The sequence below is a fragment of the Papio anubis genome, chromosome X, assembly GCF_008728515.1.
Source record: "Papio anubis isolate 15944 chromosome X, Panubis1.0, whole genome shotgun sequence".
Classification (NCBI taxonomy): Eukaryota; Metazoa; Chordata; class Mammalia; order Primates; family Cercopithecidae; genus Papio; species Papio anubis.
In genome coordinates, this window is record NC_044996.1 from 66616495 (window position 1) to 66638098 (window position 21604).

General features: G+C 34.9%; 1 protein-coding gene and 1 long non-coding RNA gene across 13 annotated transcripts in view; one reads left to right on the forward strand and one right to left on the reverse strand.

The window, feature by feature from the left end:
- The window catches only part of LOC108583839, a 55251-nt gene extending 46426 nt beyond the window's left edge, over positions 1-8825 (reverse strand). For both annotated transcript variants that reach the window (XR_004180607.1, XR_001898641.3), the window contains exon 1: positions 8627-8825. This is a non-coding gene — a long non-coding RNA (uncharacterized LOC108583839). The remainder of the gene's footprint in view (positions 1-8626) is intronic.
- Positions 8826-8867: 42 nt separating this feature from the next.
- Positions 8868-21604, forward strand: part of ZNF711 (zinc finger protein 711) — a 28971-nt gene continuing 16234 nt past the window's right edge. For 2 of the 11 annotated variants that reach the window (XM_003917945.5, XM_009197881.4), the window contains exons 1-5: positions 8868-9213; positions 10922-11041; positions 11949-12202; positions 12570-12674; positions 19706-20248. In XM_003917945.5, coding sequence (XP_003917994.1) covers positions 12596-12674; positions 19706-20248 — 622 coding nt within the window. In that variant the 5' untranslated portion in view covers positions 8868-9213; positions 10922-11041; positions 11949-12202; positions 12570-12595. Of the gene's footprint in view, positions 9214-10921; positions 11042-11065; positions 12675-17310; positions 17419-19705; positions 20249-21604 lie in introns of those variants that run through there. The other 9 variants (XM_031660619.1, XM_031660620.1, XM_009197876.3 and 6 more) reach the window with 7 other exon arrangements.

A 21604-nucleotide genomic window follows, 5' to 3' on the forward strand; every position in this document is an offset into this window, starting at 1 on the left:
GGAAATTGTATAGCTATAAGCACCTACATCAAAAAAGTAGAAAAACTTTAAATAAACAACTTAATGATGCATCTTAAAGAACTACTAAAGCAAAAACAAACCAAACCCGAAAATAGTAGAAAAAATAATAATAAAGATCAGAGCAGAAATAAATGAAATTTAAACAAAAATACAATAAAAGGATTGATGAAATAAGAAGCTGGTTTTTAAAACAGATTTTAAAAATAGACCAACTTTTAGCCAGACTAATGAAGATAAAAAGAGAGAAGACACAAATAAATAAAATTAGAGATGAAAAACAAGACATTACCACTAATTCCATAGAAATTAAAAGAATCATTAGAGACTACTATGGGCAACTATATACTAATAAATTGGAAAACCTAGAAGAAATTGATAAATTCCTACACACGTAAAACCAACCAAGATTGAGCCATGAAGAAATTCAAAAGCTGAACAAACCAATAACAAGTAACGAGACTGAAGCTGTAATAAAGTCTCCAGTAACAAAAATTCTGGGACTCGATGGCTTCACTGCTGAACTTTACCAAACATTTAAGGAATTAATACCAATCCTATTCAAACTATTCTGAAAAATAGAGGAAGAGGAGGGAATGAATGCTTCTGAACTCATTCTATGAAACCAATATTACCATGATGCAAAAACCAAAGACATATCAGAAAAGTAACGCTACAGGTTAATATTCCTAATGAAAATTGATGCAAAAATCCTCAAAATTCTAGTAAACTGAATTCAGCAACACATTAAAAATATTATTCTTCATGAACCAAGTGAGGTTATCCCAGGAATGTAATTATGGTTCAACACATAAAAATCAATCGATGTGATACATCATACTAACAAAATGTAGGACAAAAAACATATGATGATTTCAATTGATGCTGAATAGGCATTTGATAAAGCTCAACAATCTTTCATGATAAAAACCCTCAAAAAACTGGTAATAGAAGGAATGTACCACAACACAGTAAAAGTCATATATGACAGACTCACAGCTAGTATCATAATGAATGGGGAAATACTGAAAGCCTTTCCTTTAAGATATGGAACATGACAAGGATGCCCACTTTCATGAATATCATTCAACATGGTACTGGAAGTCCTACTTAGGCCAATCAGACAGAAGAAATAAAGGGCATCTGAATTTAAAAGGAAGAAGCCAAATTATCCTTGTTTGCAGATGCTATGATCTTATATTTGGAAAAAATCTAAAGACTTCACACAAAAACTATGAGAACTGGTAAACAAATTCAGTAACATTACAGGATATGAAATCGGTAGTGTTTCTATATGCCAACAGTGAACAATCTGAAAAAGAAATTTTTTAAAATTCCATTTAAAATATCCACACATAAAATGAAGTGCCTATGAATTAATGAAATAAATTAAAGGTCTATATAATTAAAACTATAAAACACTGATGAAATAGATTGAATAGGACAAAAAACTGAAAAGATAATCCATGTTTGTTAGGATTGCTACAATTAGCAATCCTAAAATTTATACAGAAGCACAAAAGATGCAGAATAGCTAAAGCTATCTTAAGCAAAAAGAACAAAACTGGAGGAATCACATTACCTGACTTCAAATTACACTACAGAGCTATAGTAAACAAAGCAGCATGGTCTTGGCATTAAAACAGACGCATTAATTAATGGAACAGAATAGAGAACCAATTCCAAATCAATATCGAGAAACAAATCCACACACCTACACTGAATTCATTTTCAACAAAGGTGCCAAGAACATACACTGGGGTAAAGACAGTCTCTTCAATAAATGGTGCTGGGAAAACTGGATCTGTATATGCAGAGAATGAAACTAGATCCCTATTCCTCACCATATACAAAAAGCAAATCCAAATAGATTAAGTACTTAAATATAAGACTTCAAGCTAATAAACTACTAATAGAAAAAACATTGGGGGAAACTCTCCAGTACATTTATCTGGGCAAAGATTTCTTAAGTAATACCCCAGAAGCACAGGACCAAAGAAAAAATGGACAAATAGGATCATATCAAGTTAAACTGCTTATGCACAGCAAAGGAAATAATCAACAAAATGTACAGACAATTCACAAAATGGGAGAATATATTTACAAACTACCCATCTGACAAGGGATTAATAACCAGAACATATACGGAGCTCAAACAATATGAAAAAAAATCCAGTAATTCAATTTAAAAATGGGCCAAATATCTGAGTAGACATTTCTCAATAGAAGGCATACAAATTGCAAACGGGTGTATAAAAACGTGCACAACATAATTGATAATCAGAGAAATGCAAATCAAAATTATAGTGAGATATTATCTCACCCCAGAAAAAAATGGATTTTATCCGAAAGACAGGCAATAACAAATGCTGGTGAGTTAATGTGGAGGAAACAGAACTCTTGTACACAGTTGGTGGGAATGTAAATTAGTACAACCACTATAAAGAACAGTTTGGAGGTTCCTCAAAAAACTAAAAGTAGAGCTACCATATAATCTAGCAATCTCACTGCTACATATATACCCCAAAGAAAGGAATTCAGTATATTGAAGAGGTATCTGTATTTCCTTGCTCACAATAGCTAAGATTTGGAAGCAACCTAAGTGTCCATCAACAAATGAATGGATAAAGAAAATGTGGTACATATACACAATGAAGTACTACTCAGGCATAGAAAAGAATGACATCCTGTCATTTGCAACAACATGGATGGAACTGGAGGTCATTCTGTTAAGTGAAATAAGCCGGGCACAGAAACACAAACTTTGCATGCTCTCACTTATTTGTTGGAGCTAAAAATTAAAACAATTGAACTCATGGAAATAGAGACCAGAATTACGGTTACTAGAGGCTGGGACATGTAGTGGGAGGTTGGGGGAAGTGGGGATAGTGAATAGGCACAAAAAATATAGTTCAATAGAATGAAAAAGATCTGGTGTCTGGTAGCACAGTAGTGTGACTACAGTCAACAATTACTTATTGCACATTTAGAAATAACTAAAAGAATATAATTGGATTGTCACACAAAGAAATGATAAATGCTTGGGATGAGAGATACCCCATTTTCCCTGAGATGTGTTTATTACACATTGTATGTCTGTATTAAACTCTCTCCTGTATTCCAGAAATATATATACCTACTATGTACCCATAAATATTAAATACAAAAAATACAATAAAATTGTCAAACTCATAGAATGAAAGAGTAAAGTGGTGATTCTTAGGGGCTGGGGGACTGGGAAATGTGCAATTGTTTTTAATGTATATAAAGTTTCAGTACTCAAGTGATTAATATCTACAAATATGCTGTACAATATTGTGCCTTTAATTAACAATACTGCATTGTACAATTAAATATTTGTTGAAAGGGTTGATACCATGTTAAGTGTTCTTACCACGATAAATAAAATAAAATAAAATAAAATAAAATAAAATAAAATAAGCTGAGTGAACCCTAAACAGGATAAACACAAAAAAGTCCAAGTCCAGACATATTATATTCAAACTGCTTATACCTAAATACAGAGAAAAATTTGAAACTGTAATTTTAAAAATGCCATTTACAATAGCTCCTAAAACTGAAAATGTTTCATATAAGCCTAACAAAGCATGCACAGAATGTATATACTGAAAATGACAAAACACTGATGAAAGAAATCCAAGAAGACCTAAATAAATGGACATACTGTGTTCATGTATAGAACAATCATTATAGTAATGATGTCAATTCTCTCTCAAAGAGATCTATAGATTAACACAATATCAACCAAAATCCCAGCAGAAATTTGTATGGATATAGACAAGCTAATATTCAAATTTACATGTAAAGACACAAGCACTAGAATAGTTCATTACATTTTGACAGAAAAAAACAAAGTTAGAGGAATCACACTACTTAATTTTAAAAGTTACTATAAAGCTGAAGTAATAAAGTCAGAGTAGTGTTTATAAAGGGACAGATACAAAAATCAATGGAAACTAAAAAATAGGACAGATATGCACCTACATGAATATGGCCATTTGATATTTTTACAAAGATACACAGGCAATTCAGTGGAGAAAGGGTTGTCTTTTGAACAAATATTGCTAGAACCTTTGAAAATGAACCTTAACCTAAATTTCACACTTTATATAAAGACCAACTCAAAATAAATAATATATGTAAATGTAAAAACTAAAACGTTAAACTTTTAGGGAAAGAAACCTTAAAACTGACACCAAAGCACAACGCATGCAAGGAAAATAAAATGACAAATTCGACTTCATCAAATTTGAAAACTTTTTTTCTGCCCCAGGCACTGTAAAGTGAATGAAAAGATCCAGTAATGATGTACAGAAAACATTTTCAAATCACTATCTGATAAAGGATTACTATCCAGAAAATGTATTTTTTTTAAACTCTGAAAACTCAATAGTAAGGAAACAACCGCATTAAAAGATGGGCAAAGAACTTAAATGGATGCTTCATCAAAGAAGTTATGGCAAATAAGGACACAAACAGATGTTAATTATTAGTTATTAGACAAATTATTAACTGTCATACAATGAGATATCACTATACAACTATCTGATCAGCTGAAATAAAGAATAATGACAATACCAAATGCTGTCAACGATAAAATTTTTACAGGGTTCAGGTGAAGACGGCCTGAACTCCTTTATAAACTTTTCCATCTCATGTTTCACCCACTGACGATCCTTGCCTGGATCTGTTACATCATTGGAGATTGTAAAATAGTGATTTTCTACATTTATTGCTGGATTTTTTTTCAACATTTACTAACTGTATTTCTTGCAAAAAGAACTTTCTCTTATCAAACTAGGGCTTTCTGGTTGTTCTGAAAGTTTGTACAGAAAAAGCAGAATAAAATACTGATTTTTTTTTCTTTTGACTGCTAATTGTCAGAGTAAGGAATCGATGTTCTATTTACCTTAAATGGTATTCAATGAGGTTTCATTCTTTGGGAGTAAGGAGATCCCTGTCTATCGGTATCATTAATCAACTCATGAATTTTTATATAGTCAATGTGTTTTCATCAAAGTTACTATTATTGTTTGATGCTCCTGTGTATTTTTTTTTTTTTTTTTTTTTTTTGGATTTTTAGTAGAGACGGGGTTTCACCATATTAGCCAGGGTGGTCTCGATCTCCTAACCTTGTGACCCGCCCACCTCAGCCTCCCAAAGTGCTGGGATTACAGGTGTGAGCCACTGCGCCCGGCCTCCTGTGTACTTTTGACATTAGACTTTGATGGTACCCCTGCTCTCTGACACAATATGTCACAATCTCATCTCGTTTTTTTTTTTTTTTTATCTCAAACTTGGAATTTGCTATTCCCCCCAAGGAGTCCTGGTACCTTTTACGTGGCATAGTATTTACAGACTTTTTGTATGTCATTTTGTATTTTTTATTAGACTATTTGAAAGGCAAAATTGTGCTCTCAACGTTCATTTAAATTATGGTAGTTTTATTATAATGTTACTTAAATATGAACAACAGTAGAGCAATATATATATGAATGCTTTGATTGGGTACACATGGACACAAACATGGAAACAGACACTGAGGACTACTGGAGAGGGGAGAGAAGGAGGGCGGGCAAGTGCTAAAAAACTACCTGTTGGGTACTATGTTCACTACCTGAGTGATGGGATCATTCATACACCAAACTTCAGCATCACGCAATATACCCATGTAACAAGTCTCCACATGTAACCCCTGAATGTAAAATAAAAGTTGAAATTTTAAAATAAAATAGAAAAAAATGAATGCTTTGAGCTTATGATGCTTATATAATTATAAAACCACACAATAAACAACAAAATCAATAATTTAACAGCATTAATTTCATGTTATGAATTATATTGCTTTGCTGAAATTAAGTTGCAGTTCACAACATGAATATGACTCTGCATTGGCATATTGAATGTGGTTTGCCTTATTGTACACTATGGGCTGACTCACTTCCCCCACCACTCTATTCTAACTACCAAGAAATTGTATTATGTATAGTGAACCTGATAGAACCAGATAATTTAAAAACAAAGTATGATGCCTTCACTTCAAATCGCCTCAAAACAATTAAAATATTACTATCTGGTGTTAATGTGCTGTAAATACAAATACAAATGTGAGTGTTGATAATGTATGACAGTATTTAGTTATAAGGAGGTTTTCTAGATAACCCAGAATATGTTCATGTTAATTTACTTTAGATTATCTCCTTGGGAGTTGCCCAGGTTACAGTGAAAGCAGGGTATGAGTTTTCCTAGATGAGGTTAAGATTGAAGATAATATAGTTGACAACAAATTGTGAGTCCAGAGGCAGAAGGGACAGCAATTTTTAAATGTACCATAGCAAAACACTATCAGTTGGCCAGGATTACCAAGGCTAGTAGAGGGAGGGAAGTGAGCCACCTACATAACAAAGAAGCTACAAATTACAAAGTTTATAGCACCTAATTAATATTATTGGTCTTGAGACTAACATGAAACTTCAAAAATGCTAATGCATGCATATAAAAACATAAACAGCCAGATCTAACAGGTTTTTTTTTTCCCATATATTAGTCAGTTTCTTCCTTTAAATAAGTATTGGCCAAATATCTAAAGGACATATGTTGGATGGTCTCCCCATTGTTCCCCAGCTGGGATTCCCATAATTCTCTTTCTGTACTCGTCTGGGTGTTATCCTTGACTTTTAGTGGAAATTGATAGTAATGTTTAAGCAGAGGAGTAAGATAATCAGTTTTATTTGTTTTGTTTGCAAGTGAATTCAGTGATGATGCAGACTCTACACTGTAAAGATATCAAGTGGATCAGAGAAATAAGTCAGAAGACTATTACTACTGTCCCATTGGTGAGGACCTCAACTGAAGTGAAAATGGAATGGGGAGAATCAATGTGATATATTTTTCTGATTTTGTCACTTTTGATTTGGGAATTTGGCGAGTAAATGGACACAGAGGAACTAGTTCGCAAGGTGTTGCAATAATCCAGTTAAGAAGGCATGTGAACCTGAACAAGGTAATGATGTTAGGTAAAAAGGGGATTAATTCCATGGATATTAAGGTGGAAGAATTCTCAGGATATTTTCATTGACTAGATGTTTGGAGAAAGAGGGAAGAGCAAGGATGGCCTTCAGGTTTTAAAAATTATCTCCCACAGTGTACCATTCACAAAGGTGATTGATATAAAAACCCCACATCTTTCTCAGCTTTCTTCTTTGAGTGTCCTGTTGAAATTACCACTGGGACAAGACTACAAGTAGTATTTGCCAGGCTATCCAATATAGAAAAATGTCATGTATGAGGACATACTCATAAAAATATCTTTCTTCTTCTAGAATGGAAAATAAAAGCTTAAGTAAATGAAACCTATAGAGGGGGGCAAACTATGGCCCACAAGTCAAATCTGGACTGCTGCTTGTTATTCTATGGCCTATGACTCAGAGTGAGTTTTACATTTTTAATAGTTGAAAAAAATCAAAGAATAATAATTTTTCACTACGCATTAAGATGAAATAAAATTCAAATGTCAGTATTCATAAATAAAGTTCTACTGGAACACAGCCATGCTCACTTATCTCTCCCTGGAACTCAAGAGTAAGGAAAACAAATATTTTACCATCATTACACATGCACATACACACACACACACACACACACACCCCAAATGCGTGCTCACGAGCGTGCTCCTTCTCTTTGCCCACTGTGTATGGGTTCTGCAGAAATTGCATTTCTTGCAGAGAAACTTTGAACCTCACACTGGAAGGTAATTTACCAACCTCTTATCTATCTATCTATCTATCACACTTCACGTTTTAGTAATAACTGAATTTCACCCTTTTCAAGCTTGGAAATTATATCTCCTCATTCTGCTGAACGTGTCTATGGCCACTTTGGGGCTACAATGGCAGAGCAGAGTAGTTGTGACAGAGATGCTATAGCCCTCAAAAAATATTTTGCTTACTACTATTTATTTACAAAAATAAAATATTTACTATCTGGCCCTTTATAGAGAAAGTTTGCCGACTCCTGGTCTACTATGAGCCAGGTACTGTGCTAGGACTTTCACATCTTCTATAATTTTATCAAAACTTTTAGTGGTATATCAGGTTATAGAGACCTGAAGAATGTATCTAGAATCTAGAATAATAATGTTTTATTTGTAAATATTCAAATGATTTGCAAAGACAAAGAGTTACTTTCTTTAAGATCCTATCCTTTCCCTGCTTAAACACTGCTATTGATTCCAAATGCTTATAGAATTAAAGCTAAAATCGCAAAACCTAAGACCCTTTGCTTACAAAATCTAGTCCCCACCTACCTTTCATCACATCTCATCACTCTTTTCCCCACCCCTCACCCAATGAATTTCTCACTGTCCTCCCACTTTTTGCAGACAGAAGCTGAAAGTGACACATTCATGAGATATTTAGTGTCCACTTCATTGAGGTCCCTTGTTCACCTTTTCCTTTCTATACCTTTCTTCATTCTCCTTTACTTTCTTCATCGAATTGTCTACCATTACAAAATAGAAAAGAAATGAAGGGAGGGAGGAAGGGAAACTGCAATACACACACACAGGTTTTATTGGGGAGAGGCATACCTCTTATCACTCTGGCCAGCTTAATTTGTCAAATCCTCGAGGGTAGGGCCGATACTTTTTTTTTTTTTTTAAAGTCGTCCAACATCTATTAGAGGTCCAGTCATCGATTCTCCCACTCCCTTTCTTCGTTTCCCTTGGGAAACCTGGAAAACAGAAAATCTTCCCACAGAAACTCCTCAGGGGCGCGCCAAGATCTGGGCTTGCGCACTTGGACTTGGCCCGCGCTCAGACCCCGCCTCAAGCCGGCGGGGTCTCGCACTAACCTAGCGCGGGCGCCTCGATCTCCCGCGCGCGCGCGTGCGCGAGACCCCCCTTTGGCCCCCTACCCTGCAGCAAGGGTAGCGTGACGTAATGCAACCTCAGCATGTCAGCAGCAATATAAAGGAGAACTAGGCGGCGCGCCTCCCAGACGCAGAGTAGATTGTGATTGGCTCTGGCTGCGGAACCTCGGAAACCCGAATGTGAGGACCTTAAGGGATCCACAGCTGCCGCCCCCCGCAGCCATCCAGAGCGCGGTCACAGTCCGACTGGCGGCACGGAGGCGGCGGCAGCGGCGGCGGCAGCGGCAGCTGCAGCTGCAGCAGCAGGTAAGGAGACTCCTGAGGAGAAACTAGAGGGACGTGGATCCACCGTGTTCAGTGTCTCTTGTGTGAAGGGAGGAGAGGCTCACACCCAGCGTGTAGCGTAGGGCGAAGGGAACAATGGAAGTGGCGTCCAGTCCCTGAGCTTTCCTCCCGCCTCGGGCGGAGTTTTCCTCTTCAGCCGTTGCCGGGGGCTGGAGGAATTGAGGAAAGTAAGGATTTTCCCCCTCAGCCAACCTCTTCTTTCCCTAGGCCAGAGCCCCAGGGAGCTAGAGCCGTCGTTGAGACCGTCGGTGGTTTAGGGTGACGGGAAAATGGCGGAAAACAAAACGGTGAAGTGAAGAATGCAGCGTCCCCCTGGCATTTTCTCTCAGCTATCCCTCCACCCGATATTCCTTTCACTGGCGCCCCCGTCGCCTCGCCCCCGCCCCCTGACCGAGCTAATAGTAACCTTTGGAATGCGCGAGGGATGGCGGCGTGTGCGAGGAAGTGGCACCGAATCGGCATTTTAGGGGACTGGGAGCCGTCAGAGCCTGGGAGTTGGGGGGAGGGGGGAGGCGTGTGCGACAACTGTCGCCTACACTAAAACACCACCATTTTGGTTCCCAACCGTCTCCCACGTAGCGGGGCAGAGGAAGCTGGAGGAGGCTGAGGGGCTGGGCAGCACGGCGTGGGTAGCAGCGGTGGCGACCGCTGCACCAAGTGAGAGGAGGGAGGAGGGGAGAGGGTATTCTTGTCTCATCGGTCTCTTCCTTTCTACTGCGAAGGTTCTCTTAGGTTTAAGATCTAGTCAGATGGGTAATACCTCAGAGGGCACGTGTGTGCATTCTGCTCGAAATGACTGAAACTTGGCATGGTCGTGGGAAAAGGAGACTTATGCGGGAAGAGGGCTGCGTCCAAAGCTGCAATACTGCTACTTGCCAGGGCTCCTTTGTCTCCCATCTCTGCAAATACTACTTTCGCATTCTCTTGTTCTGCCGCCTTACCATTTCTCATCTATCCGTCACCCTATTGACATCACTGAGAAGCTAGGTCCTGAATGAGCTATGTTAGAAGAGACAGATTTTCTTTTTGTGATTTCTGCTCCCCATGCATTAATGGAAAGATGTTTACTTGAAACGTACTTGGTGGGTTATCTCCATTCAGTAAGGATGTGAGATACACTCTGGAGAAGACCAAGAAGCCTAGCTATCTCCAATGGTTATTAAATACTTAACACACTGCTGTTTTCATACCTCATTTATTATTGATTTTATTGAAACTTCCTATGTGGGGAAAGATACTCCAGTTTATTTATTTGGTATTCACACAGTGTAATACTTTTATAATAGTTGCACTATGTGTTGTAATTTTTACACTTCATTGAGTGCTAGTGCAGACTTTTCAGTATAGATTTGGCAAGGATAAAGCTTGCCCTTGGTTCTCTTTCACTTTCTAAAATAAGGTGTTGTTTGTGATTTTTAAGATGTGCTTTAGAGAAGATTTTGGTTTATCAAGTGGTAGCATTCTAAGTATAAAAACATTGCTAATGTAGTCAGTAGTTGTTTTTGTTGGAATCCATTTGGTTGCTTTTAAGATTACTACAGATTTGAGCATATGAACCCTTCCCAGCCTCACTATGCAAGTTCAGGTGTAAAGAAAAATATTAAGTTGTGTAAGAAACTTAGTTTAAAATGTTTTAAAGTATCTGATTTTGAATGTATTTTTATAATAGGTAAAGAGAGCGTTTTCCCAAAGAAAATAACATAGCACAGAAGGAAAAATAAAAAGAAATGACTGCAGATTTTACTTTATGTAAGAAAATCTACAATTTCTTCGAGACACTCATATAAAGGTGATTAACCAATTACTTACTGTTTTATCTTATTTAACAGTTTAATAAAATTAAGTTTTTAAAAACATTTTAAGACATTTGTAGTTGTTCTATTAGTTATGTGGTAAAGAAAGTAATTACTCTAATTAAAATCCGAATAGTACACAGTTTTAAATGTTAAGAACAAATCCCTTTCAGATTTATTTTGTTAACACACAGGTAGTTTATTGTGAACTGTCTTGGCCTCTGGACCTCATTTTGCATAACAGCAAAGCAGAAAACAATGTGGCATTTGAAAAAACATAAAACACAACTAAGAATTTCTAAAAATGTGAAGTTTTGCTCGTACATAAAGTAATTCTGTCTGAATCGGTTGATATATAGAAATGTCACCTTCTGTAGCATATTTATGTATACACCTGAAATATTGATAGGGGTTACTCTGTGAGACTCTCCTGCCCCTTGAATACCAATTTAGCCATCCCATTTATTTAAGAATATATTAAGTTGTATTACATGGCACCTTTCTAAAACTTTGATTAAGGATGCAGCTTTATCTGTTGTCCAATACGGTACAATTTATTAAGCACTCCTATGTGAAAAGGAGATAGATGCCTTATAAAACGGACAGGTTTTTGTTGATTTACTTAGAATCTTATGTTTGAAGAGAAAATGCACATATATATTTCTAAGAAATATATTGAGTGACAGCATCTGACTTTATGTTCCATACTATCAAATAATCTTAAATATAGGATAAGTCATTTGAAATGAAATAGATTAAGCCCTTGTTTTCAAAACCACCATGAAGCTAGCATAATTTTATTAATCACTAATAAAAAATCAGTTGTACAATTACAAGTAAATGATATGATAAGTAATTTGCTAAATGTTTATATGTGATTGATCTTATTTTTACCATATTTAGGAAGCAGTCATGTTTCATGAGTCCTCAAAACTGACACAAGAGAATGTAGTAGAGTGAGGCCAGAAGTCCTTACTGGTTCAAAGAACTCCGGGGAAACTGGGATAGAACATTTTACATTATAAGTAGAACCCTGGGAGCCAGAGGTGAATACAAGTTTATCTGCAGAGCTCCGCTGCAGGGCTGATCTGGGTCTGGAAGAAATGGATGAGAGCCAGTGGATGAAATTCACTAATACTAGACATCTGAGTCCTCTAGTAATGTATAAATATCCTAACTCTTGTTTGTTGTCATCTCGTTCTTCTTTTATAACCTATGTTTTAACTGGAACTTTAGCACTGCAGTTTTGTTGTTTTGCTTTCTTCTACCACTTCCCTATGGCTCATCAGCTTGACTGTGCCTTCGTCTCCATTATTTTTTGGTTTACTTCCACTTGGCACTTCTTTTATTTATAGTTGTCACATAAAGCATCTAACCATGGTTTTTCTTTGTTTTGCTTTCTTTTGTAATGAGCTTTCCACACTTGGTTGAAAGGCATATTGTCAATTGCATTTTTTTTTTCTCAAAACAACTAACTTTGGGCTAAACATATTAAAACTATTTTAAAAGCCATTTCTTTTGCAGATATTGGTGAATGAACTTTGCTAAGTATGGATTCAGGTGGTGGAAGTCTTGGATTGCACACGCCAGACTCTAGAATGGCCCATACCATGATTATGCAAGATTTTGGTAAAGCATTTTCTTTGTTGTATTTTTTTTCTTTTTTAAAAGTAAGGGGATAATAAAAATCAAAAATAAGTTGAGGAAGGGGAGAATTATAATGAAAACTTGTTCTTTTACTAGGAAAATACATTTGTAGAGCTTATTCTCATAAAGCTGTGTATCAATGGGCTACTTAAAATCACTCATAATTTAGGGGAAGGTTGTGTTAGGGACACTTGAAATATAGTGGTAATATGTTACTGGAAATGAAAAACTCAATTTACATAAATAACTGCATGATTATATCACATTCTGTTCTGATAGTATATATCAGCTCTCACGTGAAGGAAATGTTAAACTGGCTTTCTAAAATACATTTTAAGTTGCATTGTTAATAAAGTTGGAAAAAAAGTGCTTACATCAACTAAAAAAATAAGATGCTTATATAGGGATATGCAAAATCATGTACTAGGTGATTAATTATATTGTGATGCTATTTCCCCAAAAAGTTGTTACCATTAGAATACATTTTTATTTCTTTTTTTTTTTAAAAAAAAAAAAAAAAAAGAGGCCGGGCTTGGTGGCTCATGCCTGTAATCCCAGCACTTTGGGAGGCCGAGGCGGGCGGATCACGAGGTCAAGAGATCGAGATCATTCTGGCCAGCATGGTGAAACCCCGTCTCTACTAAAAGTACAAATAATTAGCCGAGCGTGGTGGAGCGCGCCTGTAGTCCCAGCTACTCAGGAGGCTGAGGCAGGAGGATTGTTTGAGCCCAGGAGGCGGAGGTTGCAGTGAGCTGAGCTGAGATGGTGCCACTGCACTTCAGCCTGGTGACAGAATGAGACTGTCTCAAAAAAAAAAAAAAAAAAAAGAAAAGACTCCTTACTCTTGTGGCCAGGTTTGTTTGTAAGTAGCCTCTTAACAGTAGTCATTTTGATGAAGATGCGAAGACCCCATTGACATTCAACAAACAAACTGAATTTGGGCAGGGATAGTCTGAATTACAGAGGAGATAGAGCTATTTGAAGTATAAAAGGCAGGGATGAGATCAGAAGAGTTGAAGATAAGATTGGAGTGAAAGCAGAAAAGACAAATGGTGAACTGTGATAAAAGAACAGGAAACGAGGTAATACGAAATTGTTGAAGATGAAATTAGTGATGAGGGAATAGAACTGTGATACTTTGCTAAGTTAAGAAAATGCTACTACTGTTCCTTGATAATATGATTGAATGTATCATTTGGTCCCCTGTAGTAAATCCCACAGTAACAGAAGTCAGTAAAGCCGTATTCTAGTCATGGCAGTGCTGTTAACTAGCTGTGTAAACTTGGATAAATTACGGAATTCCCTTTTATAATGATTGCACTAGATAACATTTAAGGTCCTCTCCAGTTATAGATTTCTTTGACATTTCTTTCTGATGAATAAAGTTGAGTAGTCCAAGATTGGATGTGAGTTAATTGATGAAATATAAAGAAATCGTGGATATATTCTTGTGAAAGCTAAGTGAATTGTGTTGACTACGGATGACTTCGAAATGACTTTGGGTGAAAAAAACTCATCAATAAATTCTAGAGGAAGGATAATAGGGCCAGAGAGTAAGAGATTAAAGATGTTCCCATGAATTCTTTAGTGGAGAGTTGATAGTTTTTAGAATAATGGAACACTGGAATTTCAATATGGTAAATAAATTTTGGTTGAAATGTCAACTTTACTTTTTTACCTTTTAAAATAAGATATTTTTTTAAATGGAAGTAATATAGTAGTTTCTCCATTTAATACAAAGTATTACCTCTCCTATACCATTTGATAAAGTGCCAAAACTCACTTCATTCCTGAAGAGGTTGCCTATTAGCTACTAAAGTGTGATTCCTTTCAAAAGATGAAAAAAATATCTGATAGGTACTGGTGAATATTTACATAATGTTCCTCTTAACCTTCCTTTCCATTGTTTATCCTCATTGTCTTTAGGATTAATTACTCCTTTATTACATCTACTACTTTTTTTTCTTTTAGTTGTTAGGGGACTAGAATATGCATATTGAAATATTTAACATATGTGTTTTTTCTTCTTTACTTTTTATTCAGATATAGTTCACATACCATTCCACTCACCCATTTTATAAAGTATACAACTCATTGGTTTTTAGCATATTCACAAAATTGTATACCCATCACTAGTACCTAGTTTTAGAACATTTTCTTATCCTAAAAAAAGACACCTCATACCCATTAGCAGTCATTCCCCATTCTGTCTCTCCCCACCAGCCCTAGGCAGCCACTAATCTTTCTGTCTATGGATTTAATTATTCTGAACATTTTATATAAGTGGAATCATATAATAAATGGTCGTTGTGTCTGGCTTCTTTCACTTAGCATGTTTTTAAGTGTCATCCAGTGTCATCCATGTTATAGCATGTATCAGTATATACTTCATTCGTTTTCACTGCCAATGATATTCTATTGTATGAGTACACCACATTTGGTTTATCAGTTGATAGATATTTGGGTTCTTGAAATATTTTTAATCCACTAGAAATATTTTGTGTTTGACAAAATAAACTTTGCATCTTAGATTGGAGTATGAGTGCCTTTGGAGGCGTGTGACAGTATGCCAAGGCATACCTGAAACCACAAAATAAATAGCACAGCCTCTTGGAATTTTTTTTTTCATTTGAATTGAGGAGAATATATATACACACATATACCTATACACAGTTATAACCGCATAAATATGTAGAAAGTAAGATTTTTATTCACTATCCCCTCCCTTTTTAGAAATAATAAAATTGAAAGGTTTGCAAACTGCTTCTAATTTTTAATTGGTATTTTCATATTATCATTTAAAGCCCTCTCTAAAATGAATTTAATAGAGTAAACCGATTTATATCAGAAAAAAGTTTAAAGGCACTTTTTGTTGTTGTTGTTGTTGTTATATACCTGTTTATGATTTAGCTGTCTGGTAGTATTTTGAGTTAGTAGTTTTTTCAAATGATGCATTCTTATTTTTATGCTCTCTTAAGGTATATAAATCAATGGGAATTAAATTACTTTGCATTTTGGGGAGACTATTTTTCTGAATTTGCTATTAGATAAAGAATAACTAATATGGGTAATGCTCACTCATTTGTGCTTAGGGATAATGTTGCCCTAAAATATGTTAAGTTGCCATTTGTCCTTGGTAAATTCTGAACTCTTAAAAGGCAGTAACTCTCACTCTATTTTTGATATGCAATTCCAAGCACAATTTCATTTATAGGCATTTTCATTTTTTGTATGATATTTTGTGAAATGCAAAGGTTGTCAAACAGACCTAAACCTAAAAAGACCTTTATTGGGGGACTTTTGGAAATTTTAGCCCTGATAACTTAGATTTCTTCTGAAAGCAGCCCCCCCCCCATGCTTATTTTACCTCCTTGTTAAAATTTCTAAATTCTAAAATTTCATTAGAAATTAGATACATTCTCTTTAAATTCTGTTAGCATCAAAACTTAGATATTTGCAACCCCATAAATTATTGACATTTGTGAAACTTAGAGTTTAACATACACAGAGCTAACCAAATAAGAATACTGTGGCATAAGATCTTCAAATTCTGTAAGGTTCTTGGATGGTACAATACAGAAAATTCAAAACATTAATTTAATGCAGAATTCATTGGACCAATTTATTTTGAAGAATGTATGAGACTTAGAAATTTACAACTTTGTTCAATAACCTTGCTGGTGTCTCAGTATAATAGCTGTTCTTGAAGTGTGAGATTGAATTTAATAGTTGTTTAAGATTTTAATGCTGCAAAAAGCCTGTGTTGTTTTGGGATATAAATAGCAAAATACCCTTAGATAGTGGCCCAAGACAGACCTGACATGTAACAGATTTTATGCTGTCATTCTGGTAATGTTCCAAGTATTCATATTTAAATGAAATAACTTTAATAAAATGGGAAATACTTGAAATCAGGACATGTTTCTTACTGTTGCCTGAGTATTTAATTTTATACTTTTTAAATGATTTTTTTCTTATTGTTTATAATTTTCTAAGCTAGTAAGATAAATTATTAATGCAATTTAATGCTGTTTAATAAATGATTTAAAATTTAAATGAGTGACCACGTGATAGACCATTTTACTCTTTATCTCAAGCTATTCCTCTAGCTGTGCTTCACTTAATCTTACCCATCTCTTTAAAAAATAGTATTTAGGGTAAATATACTCTAACTTCTTCCCAGGCAAGTAGAAAACAGGCAGCCTGGAGTCGAACAATGAGTTCAGTTTCCAGCTAGGACCTTGTGGAAACCTTATATAATATCTGTAAACCATAGTTCCTCCTTATTTGAAATGAGGATACTCGCACTCACCTTATGTAGTTGTTCTGAGGATTAAATGAGATGATACTTGTATTAGTAGGTTGCTTGTTGGATAGTCAGTACACAATAAATATAGCTAATCTATAGCTAAGTGACTTTGTTTAGAAAGTCAGTGGAATGTAACAGATGAACTGATAAGAGGAACAAGCAAAATTTAATTAGAGATATCTTGGATCTTGGTTTAAGTAATCTGCTGGTACCCTGTGAGGGACTGATCAGTTCTTGTTCTAGGATCCTTGAGAGCATTTGGTTCAGGATAAAAAAAACATATTTTGATTTATTTATTTACTTTTTTAGATCTGATCTGTTTTGACTTGTAAGTTCCTGCTAGAGGCTGGGTGAACTAGCACTGCTCCTTCAGTCTATCTTCTTAGAATCCACCCAACCAGGTTGATCTGAACCCAGGTCAGCACTAGCATTATTCTACCCTTCTTTCCTTCCCTATGATCTACTTTCAGGAACCAGACTAATCTTCAACAGTGTTCTAAAATAAATGGAATTTCCCATATTTTAAATCTTTGGTTTGTGAGAAGATTTTTGTGAATTAGTAATTTTATTGGTTAGATATATAGAATTCCAGTATAGTTAATTTTACAGGATTAATATTTTAATTTTTTCCTTACTAATAAACCACATTTCCAGTCTGATTAAATGCTAAATTTGAACCCCCACCTCATCCCCATCTCTGAAATGCCCAGTGGAGTGACAACTGAATTAAAAATACTTGTTTTATACATACTCTCTTCGTGTACCAGACTTCCAGGATTGTGGCTGTGTCCTTTTGGGGTATTTAGTGGTTTAGGTGAAAGTTTGAGAATGGTGAGAAGGATTTAAAAGGGTTGAAAGGAAAGTATCCCCAAAACTCTGTTGAAAGCACAGCTTTCCCTTTTCACCTTGTTCTTTGATGTGTTAGGGTATTGATGGTGTCCACTGGTCTCCATCCTAACTTGGTAACTAACTTCCATAATGAATTGATTAAAAATAATGAACACTATATGACAAATAACACTCTTTCAGGTACTACTTTATAGAAAATGATCAAAAGGTTTTGTACTGGATGATTTATTGGAGATAATTTATTATAACCAGATCCACAAACCCTCTTAATTTGTGTTTGTACCACCTCAGGGAGCAGAACTTAGCAGAATTCCTCGTGAAGGGATTTTACACTCGTACAATATTTACAGGGCAGGTAGGAGTTGGTGTTTACCATGCTGCTCAAGAAAAATGTTAAAGCTTTGTTCCTACAGATTTACTGTTATCAAACCAAATCTTAGTCTAAGATGAGTAGAGAGTTTTTCTCCCTAAATCAGGTGTTGAAAGATGCCTTCCAATTTTGGATATAGTAATTCTTGTAAGTTAAAGAAGTTCAGACACTTTCATGTTTATAATACACATTTTATAGTAAAACATTTTATTAACCTACTTAACGTATTAGTATTCTTTTATGTTTTTGTGCCTTTTTATTTTAATTTTTTGAAACAATTGTAGACTCACAAGCAATAGAGGAAAGGAGTACATAGACTCCGTGTACCCTTTACTTACCTTCCTGTAATGGTGGCATCTTACGTAACTGTAGTACAATACAAAAACCAGGAAATTAACATTCACTCATTACTCTTAACTAGACTACAGACCTAATTCTATTTTCACCATTTTTAACATACATTTGTGTGTGTGTGTGTGTGTGTGAGTGTATACAGTCTATGCAGTTTTATCCCACATATAGATTTGTGTCAATACCACCACAATGAAGATGCAGAGCTGTTCTATCACTATATATATGCTATCCCTGTGTGTTCACAGACACACACACACACAAACACACACACACACACACACACACACCCTTGGCAACCAATAATCTGTTCTCCATCTCTCCAGTTTTATTGTTTTGAGATTATATAAATTATTCCATTTATACATTATACAGTATCGTAACCTTTGGTGATTGTCTTTTTTTCCCTCAGCAAAATTTTCTGGAGGAAATTCAGGTTGTTGAATTTATCAATAGTGTGTTCATTTTTATTGCTGAGTAGTATTCCATAGTAGGGATGTGCCAGAGTTGGTGGAACCAGCCATTAACCTGCTAAAGGACACTTGGGTTGTGTTTAATTTTTTGCTACTATGAGTAATAGCTACAGTGAGCTGTTAGGAATATTTCTGTACAGTTTTTGGTATAAACATATATTTTCATTTTTCTGGGGAAAAATGCCCGAGATTGCAATGTTTGGATTGTATAGTAAGTGCATATTTAGTTTCGTAAGAAATCGCCAAACTATTTTCTAGAGTGGCTGCTACTATTTTACGTTTGCACCAGTAACAGTCGAGAAATCCAGTTTCTCCACATCCTCACCAGCCTGTGGTGGTATCACTGTTTTTTATGTTAACTGTTTTAATTGGGGTGTAGTGATATCTCATTATGGCTTTTATGTTTTACTTGAAAATAAAGTATATTATTTTAAGGTCTTCATGTAGATTTTACTAACATTGTTTTCACCCAACTCTAACCCAATTCCTACTTGTGGGTGGTTTTAATTGCAGTTAAATTGTCAGTGATTTTAAAAAAATGATTTATTTGGCCAAGATTACTTAATATTTCAGAAATATTTATAGCATTTGATTTATTAAATACAGTACTCTAAATTAATAAAATAACTTTACCTTTTTTGGATAATTGTTTGTATTATAGTGGCTGGAATGGCTGGTACTGCACATATCGATGGAGACCATATCGTTGTTTCAGTTCCTGAAGCTGTATTAGTTTCTGATGTTGTCACAGATGATGGGATAACTCTTGATCATGGCCTTGCAGCTGAAGTTGTCCATGGACCTGACATCATCACAGAGACTGATGTAGTAACAGAAGGTGTGATTGTTCCTGAAGCGGTACTTGAAGCTGATGTTGCCATTGAAGAGGATTTAGAGGAAGATGATGGTGATCACATCTTGACTTCTGAACTAATTACAGAAACCGTTAGGGTACCAGAGCAGGTTTTCGTGGCTGACCTTGTTACTGGTCCTAATGGACACCTAGAACATGTGGTCCAAGATTGTGTTTCAGGAGTCGACTCTCCCACAATGGTATCAGAGGAGGTTCTTGTAACTAATTCAGATACAGAAACTGTGATTCAAGCAGCTGGAGGTGTTCCTGGTTCTACAGTTACTATAAAAACCGAGGATGATGATGATGATGATGTCAAGAGCACTTCTGAAGACTACTTAATGATATCTTGTAAGTGAAACATAAAGCCCATAATTACTCAGGAGATTGATTTATGTAATATGGAAAAGTTTTCTGGGATGAGGGATAATAAAAGTTATGGGGGAATCTTTTTGAAAAATAATTTTTTGAAGTGGTGTCATTAAGATGCTCTTTTGAGTTTACTCATGTTTTTAATTTACTCAATGAAAATTCATACCTGAAATGAAGTAAAAGAATGCAGTATATTAGTATCTTAAAATTGAAGTATAGATTTGGCAACAACAAGAACATTGATACAAAATTTTAATGACAAATATATATATTTTAACATGGGAACTTTCTTATGTAGCCACTGCTTTTTTTTTTTAATATGACAGGCACTGGAATTGTCAATTAAGTTTTTCTTAGGAACTTAAGCATAATATGTTAAGAAATGTTGTATTGATTTTTAAATTAAATACTTGAAAAGTAAATCATAAACTCAGATAATGTCCTACAGTTCTCCCTGTGTTTATATTGCATTTGCCTAAATATGTGCGTGTATATTTTATGCAAAACTATTTAACATGCTTATTTTAGACTGCTTTGCAAGAGTCTTAAAACATTCTATCTGAAGCGGGAAGATAGAAATATTTTGTTCTCATTTTAAATGATGGGTTTATGAGAGCAGCAACAAAAATAGAAAATATCTTGATAAGTTATTGATGGAGCTTAAAGAAGTAGGTATATTAGTTATTAAATTTGAAGGGATCATGCTACAAGTAGTAAAGATTAGACAATTTTTTTTTTTTACTTTTCCAGGGAAGATTTTTATTCTTTTATTTTTAAAATACAAAAATGGTTGACTGGGAAGTTAATAGCCAGGTAGAGTGTGTGTGTTATGTGTGTATAAAGTGATTGTATGTATATGTGTGTCAGAGAATTTAAAGCTGAAAGTAAATTAGATTTCTTTAATTTATAAATTTAATTCTGAAGTTTAGCATGTTAACTTTTTTCTTATATAAACACTTTTGAAGGTGAATTTTTACATTGTTTTTAAGAGAATGATGTAAGTCACTAAAAGACTGCAAATATTGTTACCTATTTTTAAATAGATATAGATTACTAAAGCAACTCCATATTTACATCTTAATGTGGCATTTTTTAAAAGACTTATAGTTATGGTTATCATATAAAATGATGTGGCAAAAGTTGGTAGTCTATACTAAAATAAATTCAGTATGTCTTTGAAAGAGTATTCATTAATTTAAACTGTTTGATATTAAAGTAGTCCAAAATTTAGATGTCATGTATTGTGAATAGTCATACCTTGTGTTATCTTCTATGATTTAATTCTGCAAAAGATTTTTTAAAAAGTTTCTGGAATATTCTAAGTTAGAATAATTA